The sequence below is a fragment of the Acartia tonsa genome, chromosome 10 (genome assembly GCF_053477335.1).
Source record: "Acartia tonsa isolate MP-2025a chromosome 10, ASM5347733v1, whole genome shotgun sequence".
In the NCBI taxonomy this organism is placed as follows: Eukaryota; Metazoa; Arthropoda; class Copepoda; order Calanoida; family Acartiidae; genus Acartia; species Acartia tonsa.
In genome coordinates this window covers 48,170,216-48,196,665 of record NC_137269.1, presented here as the reverse complement: position 1 = coordinate 48,196,665, position 26,450 = coordinate 48,170,216, and the positions used below count along the sequence as shown (strand labels likewise).

Here is a 26,450-nt window from a genome sequence, read left to right as displayed (position 1 = left end):
TAAAAAAAAATAACTTTTTACAGTGCGTTTAGTGCATAACCAAGTGTATTTTAACAATTCCTAAAGTCAAATGGTCAAACAATAATAACATAACATTTAAATGCTTGCTAAGTAGGTAAAATATACTGTTATAGTATGCAATATAAAACTGTTGGAACCAGCGCTCACGTTGTGACCTTTGTATTTGTCCCCTCAGGTCAACTCTGATATTTACAAGATTTTTCTCTAGCAGGGATGTACAGGGAAAAGACAATGGCCAATTCATGAATTCATGTACATATCCAATGATGATTACTCTTTTGTAGATTACAATTAGTGGTTGAAACTGAAGGACACTCAACTTAATGAACCAATTAATCAAAACTCAATAAAAGTCCCCAAAGTTGTTAAGTTAACGAATAAGAAAATGTTGATGAAAACTTTGAGGACTAGTGGAATAAACAGCTTAATGTCCCCTTCCTCCCTGTTTCTTACGTGTCCAGTTCAACTTTTCATAGCGTAACTACTCCGCATTGCGGTATATCTTTCTGGCTGTAACTTTTAAACTAGAAAACTTTAGATATAATAAGAATTTTTTTGAAAATTAAAATGTGTCAAAAATAAGAAGAAAGCAACATATTCTGCAGTTAATGTATATACTTAGGGATACGCTCCTAGGGGCCTCTATAGAGCAGTGTCGACCTTACTCAACTTTTTAGTTTTAAAGAAAAACATAAACATTTTATAAGAGGGTGTTTTTTTCTAAGGGAGATATCTCTTTGTAGGGTGATTGTACCTTTTGTTATAAACATTTCTAGTGACCTATGAAAAGTTAGGAGAATCATATCAGTTTAGTAGTTAATAGGGAGATCCTTCGGAAAATAAAGACAGACATCCTGTTACTTTTATATAAGGATTAAACGACTAAACTGATGTTATTGCCTGATTCCGTTTTACAAGAGACAAAATAAATTGAAAATAATTCCTAAAGTCGAAATATATCTTCATTTTCCAGAAATATTTTATTAAAGATAGGTTGAAAAACATGAAAACTGTAATAAAATATAACATTAATAATATACTAGCGGTTACGCCCATAGCATCTAGAGGCTCTAAATTCGAAGGAATATGGAAGAACAAAAAAGATTCGAAACCCTTATTCAGGGACCTATAAGAAGCTTCACTGTAAAGGGTATACCATATCGGTTCTGCTGTTATCGAGATGCTTCGCTACAGACAAAAAAGCTTACTACTTTAAATAATAGGATTGCTGTGCTACTACTGGAAGTTTTTATTTTGGTTTTACGTTACACTACCCTAAAATTATCTTGTTTAAATTATATTTTTATGTTAATATATATTTTACTCGGTTGTTTAAAAAACTCTCTTATGGCATAGCTTAAACTTCCTACATTTTTTGTATTTGTGGGGTCAAGCGTTGTTTTTAAAAGTGGCTTTTCTTTAATTAGAGTCAGTCCGTCCGTCCATACATCCGAACGTCAGCTCTTTACGTTAATTTAGATATGTTAGAATTGTACTATAATTTCATTATCCAATATTAGCATTTTGGAATAAAGTAATAAGTGAAGCATCTATATAATCAAGTCCTAAATGTCCTGTATTGAATCAATTTTACTTACAATTTTGTTCAGACTTATACATTTATATCTACTTATTCAGTTCTGACACTCTACAAGTGTTAATGTTCCTTTGTCCTAACATTTCAAAGCTTTGTTTTTATGGATGTTGTCATCCTTGTTTTCTGATACCTAAAGGTTAAGTAAATCAAATCGGATTATTAATTAATTTTCTTGAAGTCCTTACTGTGAATTAAATAAATTTTACCTATTCAAAGACGTAAAATATTGACCTCACTCAAAGCTCAGTTCGTCCATTCAGTTGGTTGGGAGGGGATGGGGTGGTGTATAATTTTTCTAGCCAGCTGCGAGTATTACTTTATTAGAGTACATGAAAATCTCCATTCAACATTCAAGTTATATTACCAAAGTAGAACGATGTCTGTCTGTCTTTTTGTCTGTCTGTTTGTCTGTTTGTAGCGAAAGATCTCGCTAACCGCTGAACCGATCGGGTTCTCCTTTACAGGGTAGCTTCTCAGGTCCCAGAAAGGTTTATAACTATTTTCTTGGGGGGTGGGACACCCTAACCGCCCCAAAAATGAAAAATACCCCCCCCCAAAAAAAAAAAAAAAAAAAATTCCCTCCCACCAAAGAAATTTTTTTAAAAAATTTATTTTAAATGTAAAATACGAAAAATTGTTTTGATCAAACCTGTTATGTCAAAGACCCTAGAGGCTAGGGGCGAAGCCGCTAGTCCTGGTAATAAAGTAAAAGGACCTCTGTCTATGTGTGTGTACCGAAGGATCTCGCTAACCACAGAACCAATATGGTTCTCCTTGCAGGGTAGGTTCTGGGAAAGTTATATCTATTTATGGGGAGGGTACATACAATATACTACACCATGCAAGAGCCAGCTTCATGATTCTTTATATAAGTAAGTTTGGCTATTTCTAAAACTTTTAATAAACAAGAACCTACCCTAATCTTTTTGTAATAAAGTAACTACTAAATCGGTATGGTTCTCCTTTTCAGGGTAGCTTTTCATAGGTCCAGAGAAGGTTTATAACTATTTTGGACGAGGGTACTACCCCCCTCCCCAGAGAAATAGTCCCTAGAAAATCCACCCCCTCAAAAAAATTCTTTTAAAATCTTAATTGGGTTATCGAATTTAACTCCTCCTTCCTCAAGTGCCCCTAGAGGTCTCTAGGGGCGTAGCCGCTAGTTTATAATAAAGTAATAAGGTTTTTTTCTCAAGCTGAAGTTCTCAGACATTACTGGTTCGTTTTGATTGTACTTTTCAGATAAGTCTTTGGCTGGTTTTAGGCTATTTTCCAAACCTCTTTAACCCTTTCCTATAAGCATCTAGTATACTTATAGAGCAGCTGTAGTTCTAAAAGGTGCATTTGTTAACAGGAGAGCAAAGTTTATGTTAAAATTTGTGTTATTATATCTCCAAATGTGTTGACAGCCACAGATCAAAACTAAAAAGGTGTGCAGACGAAACAGCAAAATAATTCAAATAAAGCTGTTTATAGGACCAATAAAAAATGACGTCATATTGGCCTACTATTGGTCATTAAAAATGTATAATGGCCTGCCATTGGCTATGTAGTCTGTGCAGGGTCTGCTATTCAGCCAGTTAATTCCAATTAAAATTGCCGCAAAATTTAATATTTTGTTGGGGTAAACTTGTTTTTTTTGTGTAACTGAAGGGGAGTTGGTAAGAAGGAGAGAAAAAAGGAAGAGGAAATTTTCCTTTAGATTTGTATGTCAGAATCACATTCCCTTTTCCCTGAGTCTGTGTAGTGGCCTCTCATTGATCATTTGTATTGCATGACGTCATTTTTTATAGGCACTATAAAAAGCATCAATTTTAGAAGCGCGACTATTTATTGTTTGTCTATCCTCTAGGGGCTTTGCCCTAACAGATAATTTAAAAAAAAATAAGTACTTCTGGTGCTGCAACCACACATTTGAAATTAATTTCCTAAAAAAAATTAGAGTGGTATTGTTTTGGGAGGGGGGGTTTGTTTGCGGTGTCCCACGCCTCAAGAAAATAGCTTAAAATACCATAGGACCAGTTGGTATATTAATGATATTGAAAGCATTGAACTATTTGATTTATCTGATAATATATATTTTAAATTGGTCCTTTTTCGCTGACAAAACTGGACATACTTTCTGACAGCTCTATATTTATTTTTCTAGGTTCTTATAATGCAGTTTATGTTAACAATAACCAGAGATAGAGGGAACAAAGGTCCGTTTATTACACTAGTTTCCAAACTTTTACAATAATGTTTTCTAATTTCTTATTCTTTGACAAATCAACTTCATGGACTTGAATTTTAATTGATTGATTCATCAAGTTGGGTGTTCAAACGTTTCAGCCACTTATTTTAATCTACAGAAAGGGTAATTTTGTGCATCATCATTTGGGATATACATCAATTTATGGGCCATTGTCTCATTCCTTTAGATCCCTGGTATTATGAAGTTTAACAATAACACAAAAGTGTTAATCAAAATATGAGAGTTAGGGCATCAGGAGAATCATAAATTTTCTTATAAAATACTATTTAGGGAGGGAGAGTACATTAGGTCCCCAACAACGTTTTATTTTCCATGGGCTTAAAACTTTGGGAACTTTAGTGTTCATTGGTTGATTCATTACGTTGAGTGTCCAAACGTTTCAACCACTAATTGGTAATCTATAGAAGGGTTTATTCTGTGTATCAAAATTGGGCATGTACATCAATTTATCGGTCATTGTCTTGTCCCTTTAGATCCTTGTATTATCATAATGACTTTGTGTTAACTTTAAGTTTACTAGCAGCTGCGGCCCTAGCATCTAGGTAATCTGTGTTCAAAGGGTTATGAAGGGGCAGAAAAATAGTCTAGAACAATTGCAAGACTTTAATCTAAAAATACAAAGCCTAATACCAAACTGGGACATATATAAAGCTTCCTTATTAGGGAGAACTCAATCAGTTCTGTAATTATATAAATCTTAACCTTCAGACAAAAACTCTACAACTTTTTATCATAGGATACATTTTTCAAAATTTCTAGATTAAAAGTTTTGGGTTTAAAAGGCTTTGACTTGATTTGTGACTCCAATAAATTATCATTTATCATTTGTATAGTTTCATTACTAAATAGATTTCTGTTTAGCCAGGGGCGTTTAGATAAATGATTAGAATAGATAAAACAATACAATCTTAAGTGATATAGATGCACTTCGTTTCAATTTATTTTATGTTAAGTTTGTAGACTAAATATGATTCGTAAAATGGTAAAATTTTAAATGGGAGGGGTGGAAAGGGGTTGTAATTCGCCACATTAGTTAAAAATAAAAATTTCTAACATGTTAACTTGTTAAGTGCTCCAACATTGGGCTGTTTATCTTACTGGTCCCCAAAGTTTTATAATAACGTTTTCTCATTTGCTGGCTCAACAACTTTAGGAACTTTAAATTTTGATTGGTTTGTTCATTAAAATGAGTGTTCAAACGTTTCAAGCACTAATTATAATCTACAGAAGGGGTAATTTTGTGTATCATCATTGAAGATGTATATAAATTTATCGGCCATTGTCTTATCCCTTAAATTAAATGTTTCAATTACATATGAAATGTTGTAGGTTGTAATTGGGATTTCATTTGATGCGGTGTTTTTTCCCCTTTACCCGTTTCTGTTTAGATGTCTTAGTTGGTTATTGTTGTACTGTGCCTATAACTTAGTTGGAAAGCTTATTATTGTGCCTAAAAAACATGACGGCATACTGCCCTATCATTGGTCAATTAAAATGTATATTAGCTTGCAATTGGTAATTTAGCCTGCATATAGGCCTTTCATTAGTCATTTGTATTGTATGACGTCATTTTTTTAAAGGCACTATCAAGAACTTCGTTTGTTTTTCAAAACAAAGAAATGAGAAACCAAATGAAAGGCACCTATAAAGTTTCTAAAGTGCAATTCATGCATTATTGCCAGATATCTGGTATACCCAACAATACTAGTAATTCAGAAATGGGGGTCAGAATGAATTCATTAATTCAGAATTTTTTGTTTATGAGAGGGGGTACATTCTACACAATTTCAATCATAAAAGAATATTAAACTATATTCAGCATAAAAAATATGCCATTATAATTGTAAATTTATTTGTGTCGATAATTTCGACCCTTAAACTCTGGTAATTATACATCACCCAGAGTTGAAATTATTGATTATCTTATCCTAGCAACTTACCTGGCAGGGTCATCCAGGTAAACAGCAAAAATGTGTTTTTTTTTGCACAACAAAGCATTTGATTTTACCAAAATATTGCAGGTCCTGATCCTTTAGGTCTCCAGTAAACTTTGAATGATCAATGTGCCGCAATTTTTATGCTTGTCATGTCAACATGACTTGTCAATAATTTGCGAAAATCCGCATTCGCTTACCCGCCGACAGCCAGCTGCCCTGAACAACCGCCGCAAATATTTATATTTTAATACACAAAAAAAAAGGATGACAACATCCATAAAGGGAAGCTTTGAACAGGTAGGACAAACGGACATTTACTTGTATAGAGTGTCAGATCTGAATAAGAAAAATAGAAATGTATTAGTTTTGACAACATTGTACAGATGAATAGGAAAATTATATCATACAAAAAGCTGTTGTCCAAAAATTTAAAAACAGCATGTTTTAAATGAACGTACATATTTTTGGTAACGATTATAGAGTTGCTACACTTTCCAAATCATTATTTAAAGTTTGAGATCGATTAGACAATTCTATCCGGATAACACGGATCAAAAGCTTAACTTTAAAAACCATTCTCTTAAAAAATGTTTTTAGTATAATTTTCTTCAACCACCCTAAATAAGTTGTTTACATGTAAATTTTAATTAATTCCAAGTTTGCCAAGTTTGGTATTATCGCTAATTTCTAATCAATATAATGCATCTATCTGATAAAAAGAATAGGAAAGAGAGGCCATTGGACTTTATATTCTAATGGTACCCAATGTTTTATAAACATGTCATCTCATTCGCTGCTTTAAACTTTGGGAACTGTTATCAAACTTTGATGGGTTGGTTCAAACTAGCTGAGTCAAAACTTTTCAACTAATTTTTTGATCTAAACAAAAGGGGTAATTATGTTTGTCATCATACATCATAAGGAATGCAGAACGATTTATTATCCATTAAGACCACTGGATAAAGTGAAACAAGAATAAGTATCGTAGCAATAACATTATTAATACAATTATATATTAAACTATAACAGTTAATTATTATACAGTGCATATTTTTTAATTTTTCTACCAAATTCTCAACCTGATATGAATTGCAATTAAAATCCAGAACATTTGATATGTTTACTAATGTTTTGGTTAAAATTTAAATAAAGCTTCTGATTAATTTTCAAATAAAACAGACGCAAATATATTAACGCTAAAACATATAGAAAGCAATTAAAGAGTAGCTCTAATTTAAAAAAAAAATTAATTAAAAGAAAAACTTTATTCATTTGAACAATATTGCAAATATCTTAGTATAATTAGTAAATATTAATCAAGTAGAATATTTAATTATAGCATTGTATTATGGACATCTTTCCACGTTTATTAAAATTAAAAATTATAAGATTAAAACCAGTTTTGTCAGACCCGAGGGCCGGGACAAACGGCACTGGCTAACAAAGCAGATCTTAATTTTTATTTTTATTCGTAGAAAATTGTCTGTAATACGATATTATACATGAATTTTTTAGTATGGCTGAGAACCGGTTCTAATCCAGCGGATAATAATCGGAAAATACTGGAAAATTGATTTATATTAGATTAATCATCTTGATACAGTTCTAAGGTCTTGACATTCCAGCAACAATATTTCCAATAAACGTCTGAAAAAAAGAATAATTTTAATATATTCTACTAGCGGCTACGCCCTTAGAGGCCTCTAGGGGCACTTAAGGAGGAAGACGTTGAATTTTATAACCCTATTGTTATTTTTAGATTTTAATAAATGGTAAAATAAGTTTCAGCAGTTAGCGAGATCCTTCAGCACAGACAAACAGACAGACATCCTGATACATTATTATAAGGATACATTTCTAAAAATAAAGATTAATTATAATCCTATTATATAAAGTAATAAGTTTTTTTTGTCTGTAGCGAAGGATCTCGATAACCGCTCAACCGATATGGTTCTCATTTACAATGAAGCTTATTATAGGTACAGGAAAGGTTTTTAACTATTCTGTGGGAGGGTATCTCCACCCTCCCAATAAAAAATGACCGCCCCTTTTTTCTTTTAAAAACTCAAATTATAAATCAAAAAGGGTTCGACTTTTCCCCTCCTACCTAGATTCTTCTAGGGGCGTAGCCGCTAGTATTTTAGAATTTTCTAAAAACAATAACGATTAATTCCAATATTAGCGTAATACTATGAACTAAATTCCAAGAAAAAAAAACAAGGACTATACTGTCCATAAAAAGCGAAGCAAATAAGCTTTTAAAGAAAATCATTTAAATTAGGAAGGTTTTTGTTTGTCAGTAGCTTAAGACTTTGGTAACTACTCAACAGATTAGGTTTTTCATTTCATGGAAGATTCTGGGATGGTGTTAGACTCACTTTGAAAACAGAGCCCTAGATGCTAGAGGTGCAGCCGCTATTTTTATTATTAACTAGAATAAGTAGTATTTTATTTGATTATTTATTACGTTAGGTCAGGTTATATTTTAAACTAAGTTAGTTTTATGAGAAAAAAATTACTTCTCCCTTATTTTCTATTATTTTTTTCACAAAAAAATAGGAGGGAGGAGGATGGGGTGTCAGTCCTCGAAAAGCACTCTAAGGGAGAGCATTGAAAAAACCTTTTTACTAGCGAAGCTTTCTATTTATAATTAGGGTCGGTCCGTCCGTAACGGATAGCTCTTTTTGTTAATTTAAGCATGTTAGAATTGTCATATTGGTTTCAAACTTTGCATGATGATTCCTGTAGGGGTTAGGTACGCTTTTGCTTTTTAACTCTTTTTAACAACAAATTTTTATGTGATAAAATTATCCGTTTGGTCTGATTTTTGGAATACTGATTCATGGACAGGAAAGTACATTATTATGAACGAAGCATCTCTTTATTCAAGTCTTTAAAATGTAAGTATGTCCTTAAACAGTATCCTGTATTTTAGCTATCTATTTACAATTTTGCTTCTTTAATACATTTATTTTTTTTGATTATTCAGTTCTGACATTCTACTCGATCAAGTGTTAATGTCCGTTTGTCCTACCGTTTCATAATTTCGCTTTTATGGATGTTGTCATCCTTGTTTCCCTAACAATTTATTCAGCATTTGCAAAAATAATTAGTATCAGTTGGAAACACATATATTCGCATTTATTGGTAATAGATTACTGTAAATTCACCAATAAAAACTATTTAGAGAATTACCAGATTTGGCTGCAAATTACAATGAATTTGGGAACGAATTAAAGTTATTCTATATTTAGGCTTTGTCCGTCTATACGTCAATGAAAAACAATCGTTTCGTAATAATGCAGTCTCTACGCAGTTTTTTATAGTACTTAATCAACACTTAACACATACACTCAAAAACAATAGCGTGCACATGATTTGCAAGAGGGGCGAATTTCTTGAGAGGGATGAAACGTTAAAGCAAGCTACAGGAATATAAATACTGCATTAGTTATTTCTCGCATCGTATTATAAACGGCTTTCCGCGGATATAGAACCTCGGGGCTAAAAAAAACTGGTTTTAATCTTATGATTGTACATTTTATATTCGTAGAAAGCTGGATATAATACAATGCTAGACATAGTTTTTTCGTATGGATGAGAACCGGTTTCTATCCACCAGATTCGAATGAATACGAGAAAATTGATAAAAATGTTCTTTGCTGCTTCCCAATTTTAAACTATAAAATACATTTTTGCGCTTCTCATATGGACTAAAAAGTTCATGTTTTTATTCTCGATATGTAAAAAGTAATTTAATATTGTGCAAATGTCCAGGGATCTAAAGGGATAGGACAATGGTCGATAAATTAATATACATCCCAAATGATGATACACAAAATTACCCCTTCTGTAGATTAAAATCAGTGATTTCAAATTAGTGGTTAAAACGTTTGGACAATGAACTTTAACAAACAATCAAAATTCATTAAAATTCCCCAACGTTGTTAAGCCAACGAATAAGAAAACTTTACTATAAGATTTTGTTGCTTAGGGTGATAAACAACTAAAAGTCCCCTCCCTCCCTGGCAATTTTGTACTTTTTAACTATTATTATATTTTAATTTTCCATTTCATATCTTGAAGTGACAATTAAATTAAAATTTAAGTTAATAATTATTTTCATTAAACTTTTTAATGAACTATTTTCCATTGAGAAATTAAACTTATAAATTAGTTAAATTATTAACCGAGCCTCTATAACCTCTTAAAGCCTCAAGAAAAATTATTTTGTGGTTATGATTATTGATTAAGCCTTGAGACTAGGCTAGGTTAAGTTAGACAATGAGTAGCTCTGCAGCTTAACTGCAGGTTGTTGGTTATACCTTAATCCTTATTCATAACATTTAGTTTTATATATCAATGTAAATAAGCTCTTGAGACAGAGGGGTAAATTGTCCTCTTTAAAATACAAATTAATTCAAACTTAAACCATTCTCATTAATATGACACATTACACTTTAATTACTGTTAATTATCATGAAGAATGCATAAAAGCTTATGCAAAAATAATTATCCATCTTGAAAATTTAAAAGAATGAACCTTTCAAAATTTTTAAAGCAAAGCTTTTCTATAATTAGGGTCTCACTCAGTTAACTTTTTTAGTTATTTTAGGCATGTTAGAATGTCCTATCGATTTTAAACTTATGATTATGTTTCTTGTGAAAATTAGGTTCGATTAAAAAAAAAACGTAGCATTTTTATCGTTACCAGAAAGTCCCTAATGTCCATATGTCCATTTAAAACATTTAATTCTTAATTTTTTTACAACAAGTTTGATATGATAATTATTCTATTCAGTTGACATTTAAATCAATGATTCCTGGGACAAAAAGATTTGATATTTTAAGGAAAACATCTCTTTAGTCAAATTCAAAAATAAGTACATCCTATTTACATAATTTTACTCCAAGTAATCATGTTCGTTTTTTCTACCGTTTGATTTTAGAGCTTTGCTTTTATGGATGTTGTTATCCTTGTTTTAAAGGCCCCGAGCAATTAATATCATCCAAAAGGATCTTAAAATTAAACGTAATTAATTTTTAGTTGCGAGGCTACACTATATACATATACTATATACTAAGTTGTTTGGCCAATAACTATTCAAGAACACAGTTAGGACCAGGGACGGGGGGGACATTGGGCTGTTTATTACACTAGCCCCCAAAGTCTTATAATAAGTCTAATAATTTTATTCGTAGGCTTAGCAGCCTTTAGAACTTTAATAGAACTTTGATTGGATGGTAGTTTTGTGCATCATCATTGGGGATGTACATCAATTTATCAAAAGCTTTACCTGGAAATCTGTCCGGAGCCTGTTTCCTTCCTGCTCCAAGTTTACCTCCAACTGCGGGATCCTACAAAAGATTTTATATCATACTGCTGCTGGCTCTCCATTAGAGTAAAACAATGGAGGGGTAAAGGGTTAAATAACTGTATGGCCCCTTCCCGAGGACCCTGTGCCGACTTTTAATTGGGTCTTTGAAAATCAACTAATAGCGTCGGGAAAACTAACACAGCCAAGTCACTACAAAAGAGCAGAGAGCAACTTGATAGCAGACGAAAAAAGTCCCTGACAGGGGTATCCAGGTAGATGTATGGTTATACATCTATACTATAGATTTGTTGGCTCTCAGGATCTAAATATAAGAAGCTTCACTAAAAGAAAAATTTAATTTTAGCAAACATTAATATAAATTAAGGAAATTCTACCCAATTACATTGATTAAGCCTCCCACCCTTATTTAGGATTAAAATTAAGTCAGATGCCTGATACATATTTTATGTATTTACCTAATTAATTAGAATTGATAAGTGTTAAAAAAACATGTTTAATCTTTTTTATATAACAACAATTAACTTATTATTTTAATACTTCATAAACTTAATAATAATAAATTAAAATTAAAACCTACTCAAGAAATAAGTCAATACTTGAGTTAATTAAACACAGGAAAAAGGGTTTAGAGATCCCTCGGATCTAACAAAACTGGTTTATTCTTATTTTTTTCCATTTTAATAACCGAGGAAAGCTGTCTTTAATAAAATGCGATCTAATCCTGCTATTGGAATACAAGATTTTGAATTCACTAAATAGAAAAAGCAGGATTCTTAAGGTATATGAGATTAAACCATAAATTTGGTTTACCACCCCAATTATGACAATCAAAATCACCCCTCCATGTTTTCAAGCCAACAAATAAATTATAAAATTTTGGGGTCTAGCATAGTTTTCAGTTCAAAATCCCCTGAGAACATGAGAAAAACTTTAGGCTTTTTTACCGCGGGGTAAAAACTTTGATTTTAATCTATAATACAAAGTAGAACGATTTCTGTCTGTCTGAATGTTTGTCTGTCTGTTTGTTTGTAGCGAAGGATCTCGCTAACCAGTGAACCGATCGTGTTTTCCTTTGCAGGGTAGCTTCTCATAGGTCCCGGGAAGGTTTATAACCATTTTATTTGGGGATGGGACACCCCTAACCCCCCCAAAAAATGATAAATACCCCCCCCCCCAAAAAAAAAAATTAATTTTTTTAAAATCTAAAACACGAAAAATTAGTTTGATCAAACCTCCTAGGGCAAAGCCCCTAGAGGCTAGAGGCGAAACCGCTAGTCTTTTAAATAGGACTCCCTCTATCGATATTTTGTTCTCAAATAATAAAGCTTGGACGGCTTGGGTTGGGAGTATGTTTGAGTATAATACAGGCGAAAAAATGGGATTCTACCAAAAATAGATATAGGGATAATAAGATGAAAATTTTGTATGGAATTTTCTTTCTATCATTCACTGAACATGGTACGTGGAATAAATATCAAAATTATAACTTATTGCTGCATTTTTCTAAGCGAAGCTTTTCAATCATTAGGGTTGGTCCGTGCGTCCGTACGTTCGTAAGAGAAGTTAGAATTGTCCCATCGATCTTTAAATTTCATGATGATTCCTATAACAGCTTACAAATTAATGTTCTGCTTAAGAAGTTCTGACAATCTCCATGTGTTGATGTTCGTTTGTTCTTCCTTCGGATGTTAGAGCTTCGCTTTAAGGGATGTTGTCCTACTTGTTTGGTTGCTCTAGTCTTTATTTTTTTTCTATTGTCATATACGTATATTGTCTGTTAAGAATGTACTTTTAATTGGTCATAATTGGTCCATGTCATTTGTCTGAAAGTCTTAACTTTAAAGATTATTTAAAAATTTTCGTTTAGTCCTAATACACAAGGATCTGAAGGGATAAGACAATGGCTGTTAATATGATTTACATCAATGATGATACACATTATTACCCCTTTTGAATTATGAGGGGGAAACGATTGGACACTCAACCTCATGAACCAACCAATCAAAATTCAATAAAAGTCACCAAATCGATTAAGCCAACAAATAGAAGAAATATATAAAAAAAATTGGGTCTAGTGTAACAGTCTAATGTCCACTCCCTCCCCACTGGTGTCCTGGATAGAAAACAGGTTTTTTTTGACATACGTCTCACAAGACCTATGTAGTCATGACCGGGAGACAATGACGGTTCTGTACATGACTTTCGTTAAATCACAGCTGATCATTTTTGTGGATTTTTTTAAAAATTACTTTTTTTTCTCCAAAATTTCATAGTTTTTCCCAAAAAAACATCTCAATTTTCTCACATTTGCTGCTTAGTTAGCCTAAATTTACGCAAGAAAAGTATAATAAGTAACAGCTGTACTGAAGATTGTGCTATCACTTATAACAAGATCTTTCAGAATCAATGGAATAAGATTTGTAGTCTAGAAATTGAGTAAGAGTTAATTATTTTGAATTAATGTTCAACAATAAATTTGCACGTCAGAACTGCTTCTAGCCTCCATAGGCTTTCACCTGGCTTTAACATGATTCAATCTATCTGACTTTGCCTTTGACTCCACAACATGAAATTATTGCCCTCAAATTTCTTTCACTAAAACATTATCTCCTATCAATCCACATGCTAAACTTCTTGTTTAAAGACGTTAAAGTTACCATCCCTGTCCTTCAACTTTAACAAGTATACCTCATAATACTTTCCACTAAACAGGGTACCTCTCTCCACCCTGGTATAGCCAGACCTCTATTCTAGCTGGCTGACATGTTTCACCCAGCCTATAAATCTTGATGGGAGTCAGTTTAGAATTCTGACCTTGTTTGTTAATCAACAATTTCACACACTTTTGACTCTTTCTTTAAGGCACTTGTTTGCTATTGAACTTGTGGCTTGACTTTTGCCATATAAAGGGATAGCCTCAAGATTCAGAATAAACTTTCAAGTATTCTTACTTTTTACTTCCTTTGGTTTCCTATGAACCAACTACTGTCATGAGAGATCTTTCCATGAATGAAAGCCAAGACTGCCATGCATCTAGCTACATGGTCTTTAAGACTCCCTTGCCTTAGTTACTTCAGCTAAGAGCTCATATCCTCTCATTCTCTATCACTCAGAAATTCACCATGGTTTCCGCCTACTCTGCTGATTAAAAGTCAGGTGGGTCTATGATTCCAAATTTAACACCACTTGATAGACAAACTGCCCTTTATTTTTGCTTTGCTAATCTTACATTTTGGTCTTCCTGTTCAACACCTTCCTAGGTCCCTTTACTACTGGTAGCTTTTAGGAAGGGTAGTATTGATCTGCTTAGGACAAAAAACTTGCCTGTGTTTATTTTCAAATTGGATTTTAAAGTCGCCATTGGAAATCACACTTAAATAAAATCCAAATCCAAAGTACACAAAGGTGTAGCAGAAGGTAAAAAAATTCCGCCCATTAGATTAGTGATAAGTGGGTGTTCCAGCAATACTGAAAATCTAAGTAGCTATTTAGATTTTAAAGCCAAACATATTCCCCCAATGCTTGATAGCCACATTTTAGATACCCCCGATTTACTACGTTTTCTTGATCAGCAAAATGAAAATATGGACCAATCAGAACAGGCTATATTGGTCAGTATTGATGTCAAGGCACTTTATCCTTCAATTCCCATCAATGAAGGGAAACAAGCTTTTAAAGAAGCTTTAAATGGTAAGAAATATGGCGATTGTAATGTATCTATTCCTTTTTTAATTATGTTACCATCTTTTGTTCTAAAATTCAACTCGTTCATATTTAATGGATTGTATTATTTGCAAGAGTGGGGGACAGCCATTGGAACAAAAGTGGCACCAACATATGCCAATATTTTCATGGGAAAACTTGAATCCCAATTACTCACAGATTGGAAAGGCCGTCCCCCCTCTTGGTGGAAACGCTTTATTGATGACATTCTTTGTTTGTTTGTAGGAACAGAGGATGAACTTCTTGATTTTTAAAAATATATAAGTACATTTCATAACACTATTAAATTTACATGTGAATATTGTTTAAAAGATAAAATTGTAAAAACAAAATGGAAAAATGGCCAATTTATTGTTGAAAATTTTCCTATTTCAAATATTAGGCCCAGATCTGTTGATTTTTTAGACTGTAATATTTTGATAAATGAAAATGATAAATTTGAAACTGACCTTTTTGTAAAGGGATCAGATCGTGTAACCTATTTAAAGCCTCAAAGTGCACATGCACCATTTGTTACAAAAAATATTCCTTACAGCTTAGCCTATAGATTAAAACGAATTTGTTCTTCAAATGATAACTTTGTAATTAGATTAAAAGAACTTGAATGTAATTTATTAATTCGTGGATATAACTCTAAAGTTATAAAACATGCTTTTGAGAAAGTAAAGATTATTTCTCGCACACAAGCCTTACAAAAAGTTGTTTATGTAAAAAGTAACAGTAGACCTGTGTTTTGTTTAACATATGACCCTCGTATTGATTCTGTATCTAATTCTATGAAAAAACATTTCTCTTTAGCAAGTAAAGATCCAGTTTTTAAAAAAACTTTTCCTCTGATGCCAATGATAGGTATAAAAGAGCAAGAAATTTAGGTGAACACCTAATTCGAGCCAAGTTATATCCTACTCAGAGATACAACTTAAGAGAAAGAAATGGATTCTTTAAATGTAGCATAAGAGATATTGGTTGTAACCTGTGTAATCGTAGTCAAAATATTTCTGAACATGTTGCCAGTTTTTCTCAAAAAAAGTACCCAATCAAGTCAAATATTAAATGTTCAGATAATTTTGTAATTTATTCTATTCGGTGTAAACAATATCCAATGCAATATGTTGGACAAACTTCTAATGCTGCCTCTGTTAGATTTAATGCTCATTCTTCAGATATTTTAAACAAAAAAATTTCAAAGCCAGTTGCCAAACATTTTAACAGTAGAAACCATTCATGGTCAGACATGGTTTTTACCCCTTTTGAAAAACTCCACAAAAAAGATAAAACTCTGTTGGATATCAGAGAAAAATATTGGATAAGAGAAAAGGAGACAGTTGAACATGGTTTAAATATAAATTCATGACAATTTTATGTACCTTTTTGCTAGTTGCAATAAAAATTTTTTTTTTTTTGTTTTGTTACATTTGCTCATCTTTTTTTAAAAAATTTTCTTGGTCAAACTTTTAATTAAAGACTGATCTGCAAAGCTGCACCTATACTGAAGTTTTTTCTAGAGCAAATGATTTAATAACTTGTTTAATTTGACCGTCCAACTTTCAAAAAATTTACAAAAAATCAATCAAAAATTTGCCAGTTTCAATTTGTGTTTTGTTAATAATGTACATGGACGAAAAAAAAGTAAGATTTTATTTCAAATTTAATTCTATTTTGTTATTTAAACTGCCCTACTTTGCATTTAATTAACCTTGTATAAACATATATCCTATTTATTCACTTTATTTGTTATCAATGTGTAACCATAGGGAATTTTAATTCTTTTTTTTATATGTAAAAATGCCTATAAAACATATATTAAGTAATAATTGACTTAAAATGCATATTTTGATAAATTTTAATTGCTATTTTTTTGTTTAGTTCCTAATGATGAGGGCAGTTTTGCCCTCGAAACGTTGAATAAATTTAAAAGTTTGATGCCTTGAGTTTTCATTCTGAGGATTTTACATGTTGGGTCTGTTAACCATTCGTCTTACTTAAATAAAATCCAGTTATGATCATGTAACCAGCATTCACATTCACTCTAGTAATAAGCTACTATTATTTTCTTCAAGCTATGAGCCAAGTGCTTTCCTGTCAGTTAGCTGCTCTTACACTATCTTGAATACACTATCTTGCAAATTATTCATCCAGCTTAGAATCTAATATGTATCTATAATCATTCTGTAGGTTCACCTATGTAAAACCTTCCATGGTTCTCACTGTGACATTTAATCAGTAGTAAAGACAAGCAGTGTGTACAAAAGGCAGAGACTCAATCAAGACCAGCTATAGACTGGTCTTTACACGGATTCCAAGTTCATGTCAAACACATAAAAGTGATAATCCCACTTGTTAAAAATATTAACCTTCTACTAAGCTCTTTTGAACCAAGGACTGGTTGTATATTCAATTGTAGCCTGGTATAATATAGGACTTTAAACATGGCAACTGTGGTTGTGGATATATATGTTATACTCCAAGCAGATATTGTTTTGATGTTAAGACATCAAATCAGCCAGGAACCAATATTGAGCAGGATAACTTGTTAATATTTCAAGGAAACTTGTTTTAAAAATATAATATGTCATGAGGCATGCAACAGGGACATGAAATATTTTTAAAAAGTTAATTACAAGAGTTGTTTAGACATCAATTCAAATATTTACTTCAAATAACTCTTATTTCATTTCTAGACTACAAATCTTAGATTATTCAAGATTCTTAAAGATTTTGTTATTAATGATAACACAGTCCTTAGTTCAGCTGTATTTATTATACTTTTCTTGTGTAAATTTAAGTTAACTAAGCTCCAAATGTGAGAAAATTGTGAATTTTGAAGGAAAAACTATAAAATTTGGGTATAAAAGTAATTTTCAAAAAAAGCCACAAAAATGATCAGCTGTGATTTAACGAAAGTCATGTACTGAACTGTCATTGTCTCCCGGTCATGACTACATAGGTCTTGTGAGACGTATGTCAAAAAAAAACCTGTTTCCTATCCAGGACACGGGTGTCCCTGGCTAATACATCTAAGATTTTTCATTTGACACCGACTATGAACATTATTATGCTTGTGAAGTAGAGTAATACTTGACAAAAATGCCTGTATGTGTAGTTCCTCGGGGGAAGGAGGGGTCGTTGGACTGTTTATTTCACTAGTCCCCAAAGTTTTTAATGTTTTCTTGGCTTATCAACTTTGAGGACTATCATTGAATTTGATTGGTTGGTTCTTTATGTGGAGTGTCTAAACCTTTCAACTACTTATTGCAATCTACGGAAGGGGTAATTTAGTGTATCACCAATGGGATTTACATTAATTCATTGACCATTATCTTATCCCTTTAAATCCCTGGTAGATCCTACAATTATTTCATTTATTGTATATGTTGGTATTTACCCTATTGTAGTCAATGCATTAGTGCCTAGTTTAGCGTCTCCATAATTCTTAGATTCCCTTATTAATATTTATTAGAAAAATGTAAAAAGTAAGGTTTTTTTAGGTGAATGTAAAAATCTCGGAAATTGTAGGTTAGAATGGTTTGTACTCAGAGATCTTCATAATCATTATGAGAAAGTTTTAGGCTACTTTTCTAGAATCTCAAGCCTCCCCTTGGGGCTAGGGACTAATCAACTAGTTATTTTAGCTCGCTACAAGGTTTACTTTATTAAGGGTATATTATTGATAATCTGGTGTAATATCCAATTAATAGATATCAAATCCATTATTATAATCCTTATACTAAAGTAACATGATGTCTGTCTGTTTTTGTGTTTATGTGTCTTTGTGTTTTTACCGAAGGATCTCGCTAACCGCTGAACCGATCGGGTTCTAATTAACAGAGTAGATTCTCATAGGTCCTGGGAAGGTTTATAACTATTTTGGGGGAGGGTACCATTTTTTTACGTTTCTCGATTATAAAAAGAGAGTTCAACTAATCATAAACGTCAAACGCAACATAAATATATTTTAAATATAAAAAAAAAACATTTAAAGTGCCACTAGAGGCCTTTAGGGGCGTATAATAAATTAAAAGGATCTCTGTGTGTACCGCAGGATCTCGCTAACCACTTAACCGATATGGTTCTCCTTTACAGGGTAGCTTCTCATAGGGCATAGTAAGGTTTACAGCTATTTTTGGTCAGGTTACCATCACCATCCTAATAGAAATCGCATAAAAATAAAAAAAAATATTTTAGCGTCCGAAAAAATATTTTTGGTAAACATTTGTTCTTAACATAGATTGAAAAAGAAACATCTTACGTGCCCCTAGAGGTCTCTAGGGGCGTAGCCGATATTACCTGGAGAAAGCATTTGATAGCTTGACGCCTCTTCTCTCCCTGCCAAACGCCAGAAAATGCGCAAACACGACACAATGAGAATCTGTCAGATGACTTTTCTTTACCAGTCCCTAAAACAAATTAGTAATGGTCAACTTATCAGGGATCTAAAGGGATAAGACAATTTCCAATAAATTTATGTACATCCCCAATGTTAATTATCCATCCTGTAGATTACAATTAGTGGTTGAAACATTTGGATTTTAAACTTAAAAATTCATTATAGCCCCCAAAGATGTTAAGCCAAATGTTAAGCCAGCAATTAAGAAAAAGGTATTATAAAACTTTAGGGACTAGTGTAATAAACAACCAAATGACCTCTCCCTCTCCCTGGAAGATTGTTGTCTACAAGTAAGGATACACAGGGTGGAGAGGTTATTGGGCTGTTTATTACACTAGTCCCCAAAGTTTTATAATAACCTTTATTTGTCCTATTCATGCGTCTAACATTTCAACCACTAATTGCAGTCTATGAAAGGGAAGTTTTTATGTATCATTTGGGATGTATCCCCTATCTCCCTGAATCTTGTACCTTATATAAAAAAGGTAGAATGTATGTGTGTGTGTGTGTATGTCTGTAATATAATATCTTGCAAACCACTGAAATTATAAGGTTTTCTTATTCAGGAAACCTTCACATTTAACATTTTGCAGAAAGGGACTCACACTCCTCTGTGGGTTTTAAAGCCTTATCTAAAGTAACAGGATGTCTCTCTGTCTGTGTGTGTGTACTAAAGGACCTTTCTAACCACTATACCGATATGGTTCTCCTTTACAGTGTAGCTTTTCATAGGTCCTGAGAATGTTAATTACTATTTTGGGAAGGATACTATCACCCTCCAAATATAAATCTCCACTGGAACAAAATGACAGATTCCAAATAAATCCTTTTTATTTTAATAACTAAATTTATAATTAAAAATGGGGAGGGTATAGAATTAACGCCCCTATGGAGTTATCTAGGGGCGTAACCGCCAGTAATAAATAAATACAGAATTTTACTGCACATTAACCCAATTAATAGGTTAATCAATCTTAATTTTACAAGACAATGCATTAAGAAAAGGATAATACAATTAATTAGCATAAAATATAGATCACCTTTTCTTTTAATCCAACACAAAAAAAATAAATCTTAAATATATTTTTCTTATTTATCGACAAATATAAAAACTTTTTATAATAAACAATTTTATAAATAAAAATAATTGTTAGAGACTTAATGGGATAAGACAATAGCCGATAAATTTATGTAAATTCCCAATGATGGTACACAAAATTACCCCTTCTGTAGATTACAATTAGTGGTTAAAACGTTTAAGCACTCAACTTAATTTCTCAAGCAATCAAAATTCAATAAAGTCCCAGAAGTTATTGAGCCAAAGAATAAGAAAACATTATTTTGAAACTTTGGGGACTAGTGTAATAAACGTCCCAATGTCCCCTCCCTCTCTGGAAGATTGTAGTGTACAAGTATGGATATAATATAAATCAAGGAGCGAGGGGACAATTGGCTGTTTATTACACTAGTCCCCAACGTTTTTATAATAACCTTTTCTTATTCTTATTCGTTGGCTTAACAAAATTGGAGACTATTATAATTTTTTATAGGTTGTTTCATTTAGTAGAGTGTCCAAACGTTTTAACCGCTATTATTAATCTACAGAAGGGGTCATTTTGTGTATCATCAACGGGGATGTCCATCAATATATCGGCCATTGTCTTATCCCTTTAGATCTGTGACAAGTACAGATGCATGCAGCATAAATACATATAAAATACATTCATGTTTAAGAAGGATATTATATTGTAATCAATTACTTGACAATCAGAGGCATAAAAAACTCTTGGCAACCCAACAAGTATAGTATGCCAGTCAGGGAGGGGACAGTGGGCTGTTTATTAAACTAGTCCTCAAAGTATCATAATAACTTTCTCTTTTTCGTTAGCTAAACAACTTTGGGGACTTTAATTTAATTTTATTTGATGATTCATTCAGTTGAGTGTCCAAACGTTTGAACCAGTAATTTTAATTTAAATCAGGAGTAATTTTGTGTATAATCATTGGAGATGTACATTAATTTATCAGCCAATGTCTTATCTCTTTAGATCCCTGATAAAATGCTTGAGTAAGGGCAATAAAAAATAACTTTTACAAAAGAAATTGTCGACTAACGGACAAAGCGAGTTGTGACTGCACCTTTGCAATCCAAACTGCGGGTGACAAAGCCCAATCTGTACCACTTTTGATTACTGTGACGTCATAAAAATGAGGGATTCTCCATTTCTATTTTAGGGAGTTTCTTTCCCACTTCTCCTCTCATCTCCCTCATTTTTATGACGTCACAGGAATCAAAAGTGGTACAGTTTCGTCACTGCGGGTTATTGAGAACACTATTTTAAAAATTGTTTTGAAGTATTTTCTCTCTTTAAAGTTTTATTTTATTATTTGTTTTCTTTAGAAGAATATAAATTCTAAATGAGATTTTAGAAAATACATTTGTTTTCAAACAAGGAAAAATTATGACCAATAGTAGCCAGGCTTTTTGAAAATAGAGTGAGATAACGACATACCAAATAGACATAGTCACATTTAGAGTAGATTGGCAACTAAAAAGAAAAGGAAAAATATTTCCAGTATGGCTTCCAAACCGATTAATATCCTCTAGATTAGAACCGGATCTTTGGACATACTGAAAGATTATGTATAGCATAGTATTACAGACAAATTCCCACAAATATGAATATAAAAATCATAAAATTATTACCAGTTTTGTTTTAATCTTATAATTTTTCATTCTGATATAATAATAATGTAATATATAAATTAGTTATTATATTGCACTTAATAATCTTTTTACATAACTGTATTGCAATTAACTGTTCCTTTTTATATAAAAGTTATTCCCTTTTTATTTGCCCTTCGCATTTTTTATGATCTTGATTTAAAAAATTCAATGTTCAAAGTAAAAAAACGTGTTTGCAAAAATGGCTCAAATTCTCGATAAAATATTTGCGCAACTTTTTGCCTCAGGACATGTGCAAAAAACGGGGAAATTGATTTGAAATTGGAGGGTTAATTTCGTGCAGGGGGATAACTGGTTAAAAAGGGAAAGGACTATTGGGTCATTAGATATCTGTTTTAACGCCTATGCCCCTAGCATCTCGAAGATAATTTATTATTTTTAAAAGCGAAGCTTTTCTATAATTATTAAAAGCGAAGTTTTTCTATAATTAGGGTCGGTCCGTCCGTCACAGTTGGCTCTTTTCGTTAATTCAAAAAGTTTAGAATTGTCCTATCGATTCCAAACTTTGTATGATGATTCCTGTAGTAGTTAGGTACAATTAAGAAAGCGTAGCAACTCTATTATCAATACCAGAATGTCCTTACGTCCATTTTAAACATGTTGATTTTTTTATTTTTTAACAACAAATTTTCATGTGATCTAATCATCCGATTGATCTGATTTTTGGTATATTAATTCCTGGGACAACAAAGTATATTGTAATAAGCGAAGCAACTCTATAATTAAGTCCTAAAAATGAATTCTCTGTTGAAACATTGAGTCGTTATTATGCCAACATAAGTAATCTATAATGCAAAGTAGTACGATGTCTGTCTGTCCGTCTGTCTGTCCCTTAAGATCTCGGTAACAACTGAACTAATCAGATCATACTCTTCAGAGAATATACCTACTGATCCTGTGGTAGTTTAAGCCTATTTTCTTGGGGGGTGGGACACCCCCAATCCCCCCAAAAATGAAAAAATCCCTCCATTTTTTTTTAATCATTTCAAATTAGTGGGGGCATCTCCAGATGTACTTTTTTTTTAATTATTTAAAATTAGTGGAGGCATCTCCAGAGGTACTTCTTTAATTACCTGTTGGGGCAAAGCCCCTAGAGGCTAGGGGCAAAGTCAGACCACTTTTTTGATGAAGTAAACAGTCGAAATAAACGTTTGAAAGTACTTATCGACAGTTTTGACAGGGATATTACTTTGTACAATATTTAATATCCATTTAAAAAAAGTAAAATATTTAAAAGGCAATAAGGAAATAAGGATAAAAATTAGAAAATAAATACTATTTACATTAAAAACAATTTTTTTGTCTTCCACTCGAGAGAGCGATTTTTCTTATTATGGTGGAGCTACCCTCTACAAAATTGGTTAAAGACCTCTCCTGAACCTATAAGAAGCTTCACAGCAGAGAGAAACTAAATCAACCCAACAGTTGGTCTGATCTTTCGCTACACGCACATACAAATAGACACACATATATACGTACATCATGTTACTTTTATATATAGATTAGTCTGACAGTCTAAACAATCATCCAAGCAATGAACTAACATTCAAGACTTCAATAGTAGATTTGTAGGGAAAACTATGATAACAGACTCCAAAAAAGTGAAGCTCAACAAAACTGACAGCCTTACAGACGAACATTAACACTTATATCCTATTACATAAAGTAGTAAGATTTTTTTGTCTGTAGCTTGAGATTTTGAACTACTGAACCAATTGAGTACTTAATTTTATGGAAGCTTCCTATGGTCCCTGGATGGTTTTAGGCTATTTAATTCTTATATATAAGTTGAATTATAGTCAATTATCCTACTTGCCTTACTCCTTTTATTACATAACTCCTAGATTCTAGGAACGCTGATGCTAGTATCAAAAAAAGAAAGATTTTATTTAGAATTTCGAACTAATTATATTCAATATGAATCCATTTAAAAATTACTTGATTACAGGATGCTTAAGTATAGAATCTGTTAGGACGGACGTACGGACATACCCTAATTTTGGAAAGGCTATGATATTAAAAAGTTGAGTATATTGGGTGGTTTGCACTAGTTGACCTTTAGCGTAGCGTCATCCCTGCAATTTTTAACATTACAACTACATTTTGTCTTCTTACATTTGACATGTATTACAAATGTTTAAAATTAATAAAACTTTTCAAAATAATTTTGATTTTAGAGGGAAAAGGTTAAATAAACAAATTCTGAAGGGATAAAACAATTTACAATAAATTGATGTACATCTCCTATTTTTTTTAACTAAATAACCCCTTCTATAGATTTAAATGATTAGTGAAAAAGTTTGGACACCATGGTAATTTGTGCAAACCAATCAACTTTTAATGAACGTCCTTAAATATTTTGGCCATATAATGTCAGAAAATGATCTTTGTATATTTTACAGGAGCAAAAATTATAACAACTGTACGGGGGGTGGATAGGAGGATTATCAGCAAACCTTTATAAGAGCAGTTTATGCAGTTACTATTATATTCAGTTTTAAAGATTTGATAATGTGCGAAAGCCAAAATCAAATATGAATAGTTCAATTTTGTAATTTTATATTTAAAATCTATATAAATTGGAAATCAGGGGTCTGATTTATATATATTTCTTTTAGTAAATATAGCCAACTAAACAACTAAGAAATGCATTCAGAGCATGAAAACTATGTAATTCAATTCTATTTCAAGTTTATCTTCCAGAAAATTGATAATATACAACTCAGCACTATTTTATTGCAAGAAATATGAAGTATGAATTATTTACAATAATTAAACTTTCTAAACTGTTACCCATAAAAATTATATTGTTTTAAGAGATGTTTTGTTTATTCTTAGCCAAATCCCCTGAACATTTACTTCCTATACACAATGCTGCTATCTACGGCTAGGTAATATCAGAGGAGCATTGTCTCCTTTTAATTTTATACAACCAGGGTGTTTGATAAAGTAATAACTGAAAGACAACCAATACTTTGATTGCATAACCTTTTTAACTAAACTGTTAAACTGTTAATGAGTTACACCTGTTCATGGACAAATGATATTTTTCTACTCTTACTATTAATGTCACATTGCTGATATAGCAGCAAAAGGTGACATTTCTAACATCTCTAGCATAATGTGGGTTGGTCCATTGCTTAAACCTGACAGCAAGCTGTCATATGAAGATGATTAGCAGGTTAAAATTCGGTTAATGAGATTGAGAAATGCTATCACCCAATTTATGGAGTTATAAATTACTTGTTCAAACTTTTATACAACTCTATTATTTCTTAATATTTGTAAATGGGAAAAATAGTAAACTGTCAGAAATAAATTGTGCTGCAATTGCAAATATTCCCAAAGCAATGTTAGTGATGACGTGCATGAACCATAAAGAAAATAACATAAGCTTGAAGATGTTTTAAAAATAAGCTTATTGTAATTATAAAAAACAAATTAGCAAAGTTCTTAAAGTCAATAATTTTTAGGTTATAGCTGAAAAATATTTTTTATATTTAAATTTTAAAACTTCCTATTTAAAATAAATTATTGTGAAATATGAAAATTCTACTGTTTTAGAACAAGGATATGTTGAGAGGGATGTAAAATATGTTGCAATACAATGATATATTATTCATATTATTTGCAACTTGAATTTCAAATATTTTTTCCAGAGTTTTTACATGAAAATACATTTTTTTAGAAAACATGAAATTTAGCAAATTCAATTGCTAAAAAAATGTATTTATAAGTCATATTTATTTAACCACTCCTTTAACCCTTAAATGTTCATTAAAGCCGTGAGAACAGCAAAAATTGTTAAAAATCACGCCAATGGCGGCAAATAACGGCAAAACGGTTTGCCGGAGGCAAATGATGCATAAGTCAAGAAAGATCTGCCTCAAAAAGTTAGAAAACATTGCAAAGATGAGTTTGGGCTCTAAAATGACTCCTTCCTCCTCTAACGAGGGAAAATTTGAAATTAACAAGAACAAAATTGTTCAAACCAGGCAATGTAATATGCTCAATTACTCAAAAACGGCCAGGAGGGCGCACATAGTGAGAACTGTTTTATACACAATACATGTTGCATATTGATATTATTATTGCCAAATCCTTGCCCTCCTGGCTGTTTTTGGATAAAATGAAAAAATCTGATTTTTTTGGGGTTAAAAATCTTTATACTTTAGGTGAAAATTTCTCACAAAATGTCAATTTACATCCCCAAAAATAATTTTTTTTAAATTTTTCTTTAATTAGACATTAGTACAGGTATCTGAAAAGTACCTCAATCAAAAATTACTTGCATAAGCTAAATATGAATGTATTTTTTGTTGCTTTGAAAAAAATGGGTAAAATAATCTGGAAAATCATGAAAACTGACAAGAAGTTTTTCACTACCTTTTTTAAAAATGGCATAAATCCGCCAAAAATTATATTTTTTCAAAAATTTCTTTTCTAGCT

General features: G+C 31.9%; 3 protein-coding genes across 3 annotated transcripts in view; 2 read left to right on the top strand and 1 right to left on the bottom strand.

Annotated features, from left to right (window-relative positions):
• LOC145330225 (ankyrin repeat domain-containing protein 13C) overlaps nt 1-26,450 on the top strand; it is a 526,153-nt gene that overhangs the window by 344,242 nt on the left and 155,461 nt on the right. The window lies entirely within an intron of this gene.
• The window catches only part of MED1 (Mediator complex subunit 1), a 509,044-nt gene that overhangs the window by 344,243 nt on the left and 138,351 nt on the right, over nt 1-26,450 (top strand). The gene's annotated exons all lie outside the window — the stretch shown is intronic.
• The window catches only part of LOC145330227 (intraflagellar transport protein 22 homolog), a 33,267-nt gene continuing 13,872 nt past the window's right edge, over nt 7,056-26,450 (bottom strand). Inside the window, exons 5-7 of the mRNA XM_080174838.1 lie at nt 19,156-19,265; nt 11,104-11,164; nt 7,056-7,453 (exon numbers count right to left, since the gene is read on the bottom strand). Coding sequence (XP_080030964.1) covers nt 7,412-7,453; nt 11,104-11,164; nt 19,156-19,265 — 213 coding nt within the window. The 3' untranslated portion in view covers nt 7,056-7,411. The remainder of the gene's footprint in view (nt 7,454-11,103; nt 11,165-19,155; nt 19,266-26,450) is intronic.